The sequence below is a fragment of the Haematobia irritans genome, chromosome 4, assembly GCF_050003625.1.
Source record: "Haematobia irritans isolate KBUSLIRL chromosome 4, ASM5000362v1, whole genome shotgun sequence".
NCBI lineage: Eukaryota > Metazoa > Arthropoda > Insecta > Diptera > Muscidae > Haematobia > Haematobia irritans.
The window spans coordinates 173,412,518-173,426,062 of NC_134400.1; the positions used below are offsets into that span (position 1 = coordinate 173,412,518).

The window sequence follows — 13,545 nt, forward strand, 5'->3', positions numbered from 1 at the left end:
ACTTTACATTTCACAAGTAGTTTTATAGCATGACAAACGAATTATTAACTACCAGTTAAGAAATTTTTTAAGGAAATTTCCATCGTATTTGGTAGGCCATGAACTAAACGATTGCTACTTAGAATTTGTAAAATTTCCTTTCGAGTAGTTAATTTTCGTTGAAGATACGAAAAATGAACTAAAATTCTGGAAAATTCTTGTAATAAATTATTGGACAAATCTTCTTAAATTTACGAGACACTTTTTTTCTGTGTGGGTATCTTATTTAACGCAACATATTCGTAAAGGATTTAGGTCACAGTAATCGATGTATCTTATAACAAAGAAAAGATTTTCAGCTTTAAATAAATAAACAATGTACAGCCTAACATGCCGTTTATAACTAAAAGATGATAAACGCACATTTTCCATCGTTTCCATCCCACGATAAAAATTAGCCAATTATGATCCGCCCGGAGGTGTGGGGGAGCGAGAATTTAGCCTAAGTAGTTTTTCACAGTTCCATACCGCACAATGTTTAAAAACAAATTGAAATTTCTGCATTCAAAACTTTCAAAACCCCTTAGATGGAAACTCAACGATTGAGCGACTTAGGTCATGTGATCAATGCTATACAATGAAATCCCCCTCCAATTTGAAACTTGCTTCGAGAAAAAGGGAACTAGGGACCGTGTTAAACATCGCTTAAACTGGCAGTTGTTCAGCCACTATTTATTTGACCTACATTTGTGTCCATGGGAAATTGCGAATGGAGCAAAAGTGAAAGCCTGGAGCATCAAAAAAGAAAAACAAATATGCCAGGGAAACACCAACAATGATGCACCTTCATTTATAGCCAAAGCATTGCCAGTCATACACTTGCTTTTACATTTTCTGTACCCAAAACCCAATAAAATATTCAGGGAGAGAAAAAAGTAGAAAAAGGCACCAGCGGATGATTCATTGCAAATTTTATCCGAGCATCAGATTAGGGATTGTACACACAAAAAATTTTTTTTCTGATTCAATCACGAAATTAATTGATCCAATTAATTTTTAATTGAAATGTCTTCAATCACAGAAATGATAGTATCAATTAAAAAATTAATTGAAGGTCAATTAAAAAGTTAATTGATCCAATTAAAAACTTAATTGATACTATTATTTTTGTGATTGATTTTTGTTTCAATTAAAAAATTTGTTCAATCAATAAAATTTTTAATTGAATATTTTTTAAAACTCAATTAAAATATTAATTGGAAAAAATTCCGTAAAATTTTTTTGTGTGTAGTGAGAATCAAAAATCGATTTTTCGATTATTTCAAAATTTAAAAAAAAAAATCGTTTCTCTATTCAATTTTTGCAATCGCGGACTTTCCAGCTTTTCAAATTTTGAAAAAAGAAGAATTTTCGAGATTGCGACTTTTTACAAATTTCAAGATTTTTAACAAAGTTAGCGTCGGAAGGAATGAAGGAATCTTAACTTAAACTCTTGTAATTTCGTACAACCATTGCTCCAATGTGGCCAACTAAATGCTTCTGTCAAATAAGCCCAGTGGTGTGTGTCCGTTTATAATTGTATAGTCCGCGGTTTAATTCTCCGTCCAGACGAAGAGTAAAAAATTAAATTCGAGAGAAGCTATTTTTTTTAGTCTAAATCAGATAGGAACGAAATGCATACCAAAATCTCGTACAGACCGTGAAGGCGAGCGTCGAAACCCGTCGAAATTTCGATTTGCGACCATGATAAGACTAAAATTTAAAAAAAAATCTAAAGATATCTGTCTGTCTGCCTCTTTTAGTCACGATTCATTCTTCAATAATGAAGCTATAGTGCTGAAATTAAGCGCACTCTCTTTCGTTATCGAATATAGGCTACATCTGTCCAACATTTCATATAGTTCCCACATACATCGACACGCCGCAAAGCGAGTAAAGATATTGTTAATATGCTCAGACCAAACAAAATTTAAGAAAATACTAATTTTTAATAATCAATGTATTCTCATATACAAACGAAAGTAACTTTAAAAATTTATAAAAACCCAAATTGATTCGAATTCGAGTGACTGGTTTTCTTTCGACTGGGGCAAAAACAAAAATGTCATTCGCCATATTGAAACTTTAAATTGAATTAACTATCCCACTTGATGGAAATTGCAATATGGAAATGTATCGATGTATGCTTCGAAATATGAAGAAATGTGTTACGGTTCACAAGAATAATTGAAGTAGTTCTTACCATCAATTATGAGGACCATTTATTTCGATACTTCTCTGTCATAAATTTAAAACAAATTCGATATTTCAAAATTTTTGGTATAAGGCCGGTATGCACCTCTAGCGAAATTTTCGGTAGCAAAAATTTATTTAAGTCTACAACAGGGCTGTGTACACAAATTTTAAACCAGCTTTTAAAAATTGTTAATATATGTTCCAAATATTCCTCAAATAAATTGTTTATTATTTACAGACCTTTCAAAACTTTTACGCACACAATGATTGTAATAAATTAAATGTTTGCTGCCAAAATATGCTTTTGACAACCCTGTTATTTTCATTAGAGGTGCGTACCAGTTTACGAAATTGAACGCTACCGAAAATTTCGTTAGCATAAATAGCAATGCATTTCTTATGGGAATGAAATTTTTCGCTAGAGGTGCATACCGGCCTATAAAAAAATATATTTTGAATTTTTATTTTAATTTTTATTTTAAACATTGGCGTAGCTAGCAACATTCTCGTAAGGGGTAAAAGCTACAATGTGTGCTCATTGTGAAGATACCTCAAAAAGAGAAAATAAATTCTTGTAGATGGGAAGAAACCAGAATATTTAATTCAATGATATGTAATCATAGTTTGAAAAACTATTGCATGGTATTTGGTAAGTGGAGATGGCAAAACCCTTTAGCTACGCCTATGCCATGAAGCAAATACCGACAATCAAAGTTATGCTCAAATGAAGAAATTGTAATCACCTGATAGCAAGAAACTACCTTCCTAAATATGCTGTGGACTGGGGTTTTATTTGATATACAGAAAAAGGGCATTAGATTTGTAGGATTTTTTATTTAAACTTTTAGAGGTAGATTTCTACCAAAAATTTTATTTATTTTTTATTGTTTGGGAGAATTCTTGACGCTTTGGTAGATTTTTCAAAATATTCCCATTATATCTATATAATATTCCCCATTATATCTATTTCATATGAATTTCACACCAACAAAAAAGTGAACCCATCATGAAAGCAAATGTAGGTTAGGTTAGGTGGCAGCCCAATGTATCAGGCTCACTTAGACTATTCAGTCCATTGTGATACCACATTGGTGAACTTCTCTCTTATCACTGAGTGCTGCCCGATTCCATGTTAAGCTCTATGACAAGGGACCTCATTTTTATAGCCGAGCCCGAACGGCGTTCCACATTGCAGTGAAACCACTTAGAGATGCTTTGAAACCCTCAGAAATGTCACCAGCATTACTGAGGTGGGATAATCCACCGCTGAAAAACTTTTTGGTGTTCGGTCGAAGCAGGAATCGAACCCACGACCTTGTGTATGCAAGGCGGGCATGCTAACCATTGCACCACGGTGGCTCCCTAGGTTTATATTAGAAAATTTTAACTAAAATATTTTACGAGGGTGGTTCGGAAACTTCTTAGCTTATATGAAAGAGAATAGTTAGTTTTTCAAAAATGTTTTTATTTTTCAATATAATCTCCTGAAACTTCAATACACTTAGTCAAACGCTTTTCTAGCAATTCTATCCCTTCATTAAAAGTTTTCCTCAAGGTCTTCAAAATAGTAGTGGAGTAAGGAATTTTTTTAGATTTGGGAACAAGTAAAAGTCACTGGAAGCTAAATCAAGAGAATAAAGTGGGTGGTCAAGCAACTCGAACTTTAATTCGTTGATTTTAGCCATTGTTAAAACACGAGCGCACAAGGTGAGTTGTCTTGATGAAAAATTATTTTTTTGTGTTGTAAGCCAGGACGTTTTTCTCGAATTTGTACATTTAATTGATCCAAAAGGTTGCAATAGTACTCTGAATTTATTGTTTTACCCTTTTGCAGATAGTCAATCAATAAAATACCTTTGAAGTCCCAAAAAACCGTTGCCATAACCTTACCAGCCGATTGAATTGTTTTTGCCTTCTGTGGGACACTTCCTCCAGCTTCAGGCCATTGTTTGGATTGTTCTTTTGTCTCTGGAGTATAGTGGTGGATCCATGTCTCATCAACAGTTATGAAACGACGCTTAAAATCCATTTTATTTCGCTTAAAACGATCCAAACAAGCTTGAGAAATGTTCATTCTTATGCGTTTTTGATCGACTGTTAACAAATGCGGCACCCATCTTTCAGAAAGCTTTTTCATCTGTAGTTCTTCATGCAAAATGAAATGGACTCGATCATTTGAGATGCCCATGACATTAGCAATTTCACGCACTTTTATTCGTCGATCATTTAATACCATATCATGCACTTTGGCTACAATTTCTGTTGTTGTTGCTGTTTTTGGACGTCCACTACGTGGTTCATCTTCAATACTTGTACGACCACGTTTAAATTCAACAACCCAATTTTTTACTGTTGCATATGAAGGAGCACTTTCACCTAACACATTCACCATATCATTATGAATATCTTGTCCCGATAAACCTTTTTTATGTAAATATTTAATGACAGCACGCATTTCTAATTCTTCCATTGTAAAAAAAAATGCGGATGCGTCTTTCCAAAGATAATTGAGTATGACAAGATTAAGCATTGTGCTCTTATAAAGAGAAAACAAATGTCAAGGTGTAGAGGGCTATGAGAAAAAAATTTGTTTTATTTGTCAATTTTTTCCAAAGCAGCTCTGCCCAAGAATAAATTTAAACGGCAATATTCACATAAAACCAGAATGAATATTTGCTTTAAAATAGACATACGTTTTATTTTAATTTTCTACAATCGTTTTGGTATTGCTTTTGTGTGTTTTTATTCAGAAATTTATGAAAAACACAAATGTTATGATATTTTCCGACGCAAACGACAGTACATTTGAGAGACACGTCGACGCAAACTTTATGATATTTTGTTGGCAGAGTCCTCTGGTGCTTCAGTTTTGCTATGACAAGACTGCATCTTCTTCTCAATTATCTTTGGTCTTTCTATATGAAGGAGTTGCCAGATCGAAACAAAATTTAACATGTGTTAATAACAGAGATGAAAGTTTCCAAAACACAACCTTTTTCTCTTTATACCGCGCTTTTTGTGCTAGGCTAAGAAGTTTCCGAACTGCCCTCGTAATAATTGCAACATGATACAAATTAGTCAATAATTTTTGTCAAATTGAAGAAAAATTATAAATAGTAGTAATTTTTTTTCTGCTGTTTAATAAAATGTCATATTTTGGAAGAAAGAGAATTGGAATTAAAAATTGTTAAAATGTTTTTAGCGCTATATTAAGTTCTAGACAGGCAAAATTGAAGTAAAATTTGAAAAACTTATAAACGCAATTTCAGCTAACTTCATCCATTTTAGGAAAACATGAAATCTTTTCATATTTAGTAAATGTGTGACCTTAATTTCACAGAAAATAAAATATCAACAAAATATTTCCAATTAAGATTATTTTTGGCTCGAGTGGCAACCATGATTATGAACCGATATGGACCAATTTTTGTGTGTCAGCCGGATCGGATGAAATTGCTTCTCTTAGAGGATCCGCAAACCAAATCTGGGGATCGGTTTATATTGGGGCTATATATAATTATGGACCGAAATGGACCAATATTTGCATGGTTGTTAGAGACCATATACTAACACCATGTGCCAAATTTCAGCCGGATTGGATGGGGGGCTATACGTAAAAGTGGACCGATATGGCCCATTTGCAATACCATCCGACCTACATCAATAACTTGTGGCCATTTTCAAGTCGATAGCTTATTTCGTTCGGAAGTTACCGTGATTTCAACAGAGGGACGGACGGACGGACTTGTTTACATCGACTCATAATTTCAACTCGACCCAGAACATATATACTTTTTGGGGTCTTAGAGCAATATTTCGATGTTTTACAAACGGAATGACAAAGTTAATTAACAAAGTTAATTAATTGATCCAATTAATTTTTATACCCTCCACCATAGGATGGGGGTATATCCTATGGTGGAGGGTACAAAAATAATTGGATCAAAAAATTTCGTGATTGAATCAGAAAAAAATGTGTGTGTGTTGTATAAAACTTTTTTCCTCATTTTTGGTTCTCGTCATTAAAGTAAGGAGAAATAATAATTAAAGGGTGATACGGTCAAAATTTGGTCAGGGGAAAACGCGTGTAAATCGGTGAAATCGTTTATTTAAAAAATCAAATTAAATTTCTTTTTCAAGTTCAATTAGTATAAAATTCAGGAAAAATATTCAGTTAGGCTTTCGCTTTTCCAAATCCGAATGTCCGGGCCTCACGCTTGACACCTTCCATCAGATTTTGTACAGCCACCTTGTCCACCTTCTTCGCCGCAGAAAGCCAGTTTGCCTTGAACTGCTGCTCGTTCTTAGCAGTTTTTTTTTGTCTTCTTTAGGTTCCGCTTGACAATAGCCCAGTATTTCTCAATTGGGCGGAGCTCTGGCGTGTTGGGAGGTTTCTTGTCCTTGGGAACCACCTGCACGTTGTTGGCGGCGTACCACTCCATGGCCTTTTTACCGTAATGGCAAGATGCCAAATCCGGCCAAAACAGTACGGAACAACCGTCTTTCATCAGGAAAGGCAGCAGACGTTTATTCAAACGCTCTTTCACGTAAATTTCTTGGTTGACAGTCCCGGAAGCTATGAAAATGCTGCTTTTCAAGCCACAGGTACAGATGGCTTGCCAAACCAGATATTTCTTTGCGAACTTTGACAGTTTTGTGTGCTTGAAAATATCTGCTACCTTTCCCCTTCCTTTTGCCGTATAAAACTCCTGTCCCGGAAGCTGCTTGTAGTCGGCTTTGACGTAGGTTTCGTCGTCCATTACCACGCAGTCAAACTTCGTCAGCATCGTCGTGTACAGCCTCCGGGATCGCGCTTTGGCAGTCGTATTTTGTTTATCATCGCGATTTGGAGTCACTACATTCTTGTAAGTCGATAGTCCGGCTCGTTTTTTGGCTCGATGCACGGTTGTAGACGATACACCCAGCTTATTTGCGGCATCTCGGAGAGAGAGGTTAGGGTTTCGCTTGAAACTACCGGCAACTCTCTTTGTCGTCTCAGCAGCTTCCGGTTTTCGATTTCCCCCCGATCCAGACTTCCTGGCTGTCGACAAACGTTCCCCAAACACTTTAATTACATTTGTAACGGTTGATGTGACAACTTTTAGCGATTTTGCCAACTTTGCGTGCGAGTAGCTCGGATTTTCGCGATGCGCGAGCAAAATTTTGATACGCTGCTCTTCTTGCTTAGACGGCATTTTGACAACTAAAGAGTAAATTCCAAAATCAAAATAGGAGCAACATTCTACACACGAAGCTTACGAAGTTTGACTGCGTGGTAATGGACGACGAAACCTACGTCAAAGCCGACTACAAGCAGCTTCCGGGACAGGAGTTTTATACGGCAAAAGGAAGGGGAAAGGTAGCAGATATTTTCAAGCACATAAAACTGTCAAAGTTCGCAAAGAAATATCTGGTTTGGCAAGTCATCTGTACCTGTGGCTTGAAAAGCAGCATTTTCGTAGCTTCTGGGACTGTCAATCAAGAAATTTACGTGAAAGTGTGTTTGAATAAACGTCTGCTGCCTTTCCTGAAGAAACACGGTTGTTCCGTACTGTTTTGGCCGGATTTGGCATCTTGCCATTACGGTAAAAAGACCATGGACTGGTACGCCGCCAACAACGTGCAGGTGGTTCCCAAGGACAAGAAACCTCCCAACACGCCAGAGCTCCGCCCAATTGAGAAATACTGGGTTATTGTCAAGCGGGACCTAAAGAAGACCAAAAAAACTGCTAAGGACGAGCAGCAGTTCAAGGCAAACTGGCTTTCTGCGGCGAAGAAGGTGGACAAGGTGGCTGTACAAAATCTGATGGCAGGTGTCAAGCGTGAGGCCCGGCAATTCGGATTTGGAAAAGCGGAAGCCTAACTTAATATTTTTCCTGAATTTTATACTAATTGAACTTGAAAAAGAAATTTAATTTGATTTTTTAAATAAACGATTTCACCGATTTACACGCGTTTACCCTTGACCAAATTTAGACCGTATCACCCTTTAATACATTTGCAAAATATGTGATATATACCAGAGTTTAATGTCCTGTTTCAATATGTCGAACTATAGCATTCTTTCAAATACCAAACGAAAGAAAATTGATTTTATGGCCTGTTCCTGTATATCGAACGAAAGCTTTCTTTCGTATTCCAAACGAAAGAAAATTGATTTTTGTTCTTTTATTTCGAAAGGCAAGTCACTTCATATTTTGTTGTCGAGTAATAAACGAACATATACAATAAGTGTCAAGAAAATAGTAAAAGCATTATTAACATTTGAATGAATTCTCATTCAATGTATTCTCATACAAACGAATCGAACTTTCAAAAATAGAAAAACCCAAATTCATTCGAATTCGAGTGACTGCCTTTCTTTCGAACTGGTTCGATATACAGGAACAGGGCATTAGTTTGTCTATGCCAAAAAGCAAGTCACTTCATATTTTGTTGTCGAGTTGGAAACGAACGTACGTCATAGGTGTCAAGGTAGTAAAAAAGTAAAAACATTGTTAACATTGGAATGAATTCTCAGGCCAAAAGTTTAAAAATACTCATTTTTTGATAACACTAGCCAACAATCGTTTTGTGAATTGGTTCTAGCATAATTTTTCTCATTGATTTTGACTTACTAAACACGAAAATGAGTTTTAAAAAATTTTCTGTCGATTGGTTTTCGAGATACAAATTTTTGAACTTTTTTTTTTTAATTTTTGGAGGTACACTTACAATTTTGAGCATATCTTTCGTTTTCTTTGACCTATTTGATCCTAAAGAAAATTGAGCCGTCTACAGCTCATTCTCAGAAAATTTTCAAATCGGGTAAGTAGTTTGGATGTTGGCGGCTTAAAAAGGTTAAAAAAACGGCGTTTTTTAGTAAAAATGTGGCAGAAAAAAACATATAAAAATTCATATAAAATATAAAACACGATGCTAACAGCAATTTTGCAATTTAGGTATAGCTGAAATTTTTACAAAGAAAATAAGCCCTTACTTAACAAAATCTTACAACAAATAGCGGACTTATATTTTTTTTGGTAAAAGACCGAAAAGTCCAAATCAACGCATCAACGCTGTTTTCCACATGACATAAAATGTACAGTTATATCTTTGTTTCTACTCATTTTTTTTTTGGCGTTGATTTGGTCTTTTCGGTCTTTTACCAAAAAAATATAAGTCCGCTATTTGTTGTAAGATTTTGTTAAGTAAGGGCTTATTTTCTTTGTAAAAATTTCAGCTATACGTAAAAAAACCAAGATTGCTGTTAGCATCGTGTTTTATATTTTATATGATTTTTTCTGCCACATTTTTACTAAAAAATCGCCGTTTTTTAACCTTTTTAAGCCGCCAACATCCAAACTAGTTACCCGATTTGAAAATGAGTTGTAGACGGCTAAATTTTCTTTAATTTGAGTACCACTAGGATCAAATAGGTCAAAGAAGACGAAAGATATGCTCAAAATTGTAAGTGTACCTCCAAAAATTAAAAAAAAGTTCAAAAATTTGTATCTCGAAAACCAATCGACAGAAAAATTTTTAAAACTCATTTTCGTGTTTAGTAGGTCAAAATCAATGAGAAAAATTATGCTAGAACCAATCCACAGAGAAAATTTTGTTATTTGTGACCTAGTGTAATCAATGTACGTACTATCATACAAACGATACGAACTTTCAGAAATACAGAAACCCAAATTGATTCGAAATCGAGTGACTACTTTTCTATAGACTGGGTTTTCGTTCGATATACAGAAACGGGGTATACATTTTTATGTTAATAATGTAAAATGCCAACGCGTGTGTATGCGTTGAAGAAAATCCTATGAAATCGTTGCCTTTCTTATAATTCGAGACCTGAAGATTTATACAGTGGACGATTGTTGATCAATATGGAGGCTATATCAAAATAAACATTAAGTTCCATATAACTTCAAAACTTTTTCGTTTTCTTACAACATCTTTTCTAGACTCTCTTTAAGTATAGACGAAATTGCCATTGCTCAATGTTATTTAAACCTCTAATGCCGCAATTTTTTGCCAGCTGATTTAATATTCAATGTTAACGACGCAAAAAGCAAGAAAACTAAACAAGAAAAATTCAATTCAATTCTTGAACACTTTCAACTAAGTTTTCTTTATATTTTACCCATTTTTGTTCTCTTAAGGTGTGTTTTACTAAAAGCTTCCTTATTTAAAGAAACCCGCTTAAAGGCGGGATTAGGCATTAGAGGGTTAATATTGGTATGAATCATTTTGCATTTTTCTTTTAATTGCAACTGAGAATACCACTTGTAATTATGTCCACCAATTAAAATCCTCTCAAATTCTTATGTAGTTTTTAATTAATGCTGAGATAATAGAATCAAACCAACATAATTACAAAATCAACAAGAAGAAAATTGCATTTAAAAAGCCGTGACTTTATGATTCCGAAGAAAAAATTTACTGCTGAAAAACGTTCCCTCAATCCTTAAAACTATTTGCAAAGACTAATGCAACCATAGCAACATAAGAAATTTGCATTTTTACCATTAATCCTTCTTATGAGTTTCCGTTTAATTTTCTTTCTCTTTCCCCTTTTTCAGAGATTTACGCTACAATCATTTTGAAGAGATACCCAGTCGTGCGTTCGATGGTCTTGCAAAGGTGACTACACTCTTCCTCAATGAAAATGAAATTTCACACTTGCAGGAGGGAGCATTCGAAGGATTGCCATCGTTACGATTTTTGTATTTGAATTCTAATCGTATTTCCCGTTTGCCCAAGAATATCTTTCAATCGTTGAGACAACTGGAAGGCATGTAAGTATGGTATATCCCCAAAGGGAAGGATGAATATGGGTATGTGTGTTAGTAGATCATTTTGTGTGTGTATACACTGAAAGAAAAACTACTCTTTCTGGGAAACGAAATTTTAGACAAAGAAACTATTCTATTGGCGCTAAAAATAATATTAAAAAAAAATTTAGACAATCGTTGTAACGCTTGTCATAAACTCGGATTTATTTGCTCTTAAAGAAAATACATTTTAATTAATGAAAATTTTGTTTGTCTAATTTTTTGTTCCGGAGGAAAGTATGTTTTCTTTGGGTGTATGAACATTTTCACCCAATCCTTGGGACGAAAGGGAAATAAAATTTTTTGGAGTTTTCTACCCTATAATGCTTCGCCATTGGACAAGTATAAATATTTGCTTTGGTATTTGAGCAATGTTGGCAAATAATTACTAGGGTGTTGAAATTGGAAATCTAACAACTGAACTCTTTCTTCTTTTCTCATTTTCCCATGTCTTGTTTTTATTGTGCACCACCAACATAGCTATCTGGAGAACAACGACATCTGGCAAATTGATGCGGATACATTTGCCAATCTACCGGTCTTAAATCGCCTGTAAGTATCAATCATCATTTGTACTTGAAGCAGTCAGTCATACTCATCCATTAAACTTTTTTATCCTTATGGTTTGAAATAATAACACTGGTCGTCAATAATTTTCCTTGAACGAAATTAGAGACAAAGGATGTATTCTATTGACCCTAACATTTTTTCTTTACAAGCAAATCAAAAAATAAAAGATGTCCTAAATTTGGGTTCATTTAATCTTAAAGAAAATATTTTAGTACAAAAAGGGGAATTTCGTTCTGGAGTAAATAAATTTTTTCTGTGTGGGTATTTGAATATTTTGTAAAAACATATAAATATGCTGGAACCCCATTTAAAAGTTAGAGAATAGACTGTCTGTTTAAAGACCTTCCAAGAGTTTACTAGTCCGCTAACACAAAATAATTCGTTGCTTCCAAATGAAGTTTTAGGCAATCAATTTCCCTTTCACGGTAAAAAAAAATTGTTTGAAAGAAAATTATGGATTTTTTGTAATACTCATTAATGTATTTCGGCAAAAAGAATTTAAGAAAATAATTATTGGGAAATGATTACAACGGATGCTTAAAAAAATGACTTCTGCCTTATGACAAGCCCACACAGAAATATTTTTTCAATCAATCACGAAATTAATTGATCCAATTAATTTTTTAATTGAAATTTCTTCAATTACGAAAATGAAAGTATCAATTATAGATTTAATTGAGCATAAAAAAAACTGAATTGATTATATGAACAAATTTCAATTTCAATTAATTTTAACAATTTAATTGATGGTGATTGCAAAATTCAATTAATTCGTCTAATTTAAAACGTAACTATTTTCAATCTCTCTCATAACTGACTTAGTGTTTTTAGTTTGATTAAATATTGGATTGTTTCGAAGAATTTTTTAATTAAAAATTACAAAAAAATCCATAGTCTTCCGATTAATTTTATCAATTAATTTTTAAATTAAAAATTAAAAAATTTTTAATTATTGACTTAATTGATTCAGTGCTTCTAGTTTGATTAAAAAATTAATTAATTGAAAAAGGTTTCGGCTTCAAGCAACATTTTAATTGGAAATATTTTGTGATATTTTTTTCTGTGCATGAGCTACCCAGCAAAAAAAATGGGTAGTTGTTCCACAAACATTTCTTTTAAAGCCCATCCCAGGATCCCCCATCGAGTTTCTTCAACTTCCGATGCAGTCCTTTTGGACAAGTCCACAAACATTTCTTCTAAAGCGCATCGTGGGATCCCCCAATGATTTTTTTCCACTTCCGATGCAGTCCTTTTGGACAAGTATTAGAAAGAACGCAATCAGGGTATTTTAAGTTCAAATTTTGGGCAATTAAATTTTAAAAAAATAGAAAACTAATAAAAAAAAATAGAAAATTAATAAAAAGGTTAAAAAAATAATATTAATAAAAAAAAAATTTCATCCCCGCTGGGATTTGTACCTGTGCCGTTAGACTTTTTCGCTTCCATGAAGTTCTCTTGAGAAGATTTTGCAAATTACGAGAATTTTTAATTTTTTTGTTGATTTGTAATGAAAAAAATATATTTATATGAAAATATATGTCGAAAATAAAAAATATAAACGATGCATAACATAAAAATATATTTTTTTAGAAAAATATTTGATAAAAAAATTGCCGCTGGTGAGATTTGAACCTGCGTTTCTTACTTTTTCGTTCATACTAATAAAGAACTTCTCGAGAAGCAATTAGAATGTTATTCCATGGTGTCGTATTACGATCATAGCACACACATTTGAATTGACCTTTCGACTCTTTATATTCAACGGCGTTTGTGGCTGAGTGTGCTAAGGCGTTCTGTTATGGTGCCAGCAAACCCAGGTTCAACCCCTGGTCGGAGCGAAAAAGTTTTTCAAATTGTAAAAATTAGTTAATAGGAAAATAATAGTCTAATAAAACATATGGTTGAAAAAAAAATGTGAAATTGGTTGAAAAAAAAAATTTTC

At 33.7% G+C, this 13,545-nt stretch overlaps 1 protein-coding gene across 4 annotated transcripts in view; it reads left to right on the top strand.

Annotated features, from left to right (window-relative positions):
- Positions 1–13,545, top strand: part of Pxn (Peroxidasin) — a 254,896-nt gene that overhangs the window by 170,987 nt on the left and 70,364 nt on the right. For all 4 annotated transcript variants that reach the window (XM_075306081.1, XM_075306080.1, XM_075306083.1 and 1 more), the window contains exons 3-4: positions 10,782–10,997; positions 11,514–11,585. In XM_075306081.1, the coding sequence (XP_075162196.1) occupies positions 10,782–10,997; positions 11,514–11,585 (288 nt within the window). The remainder of the gene's footprint in view (positions 1–10,781; positions 10,998–11,513; positions 11,586–13,545) is intronic.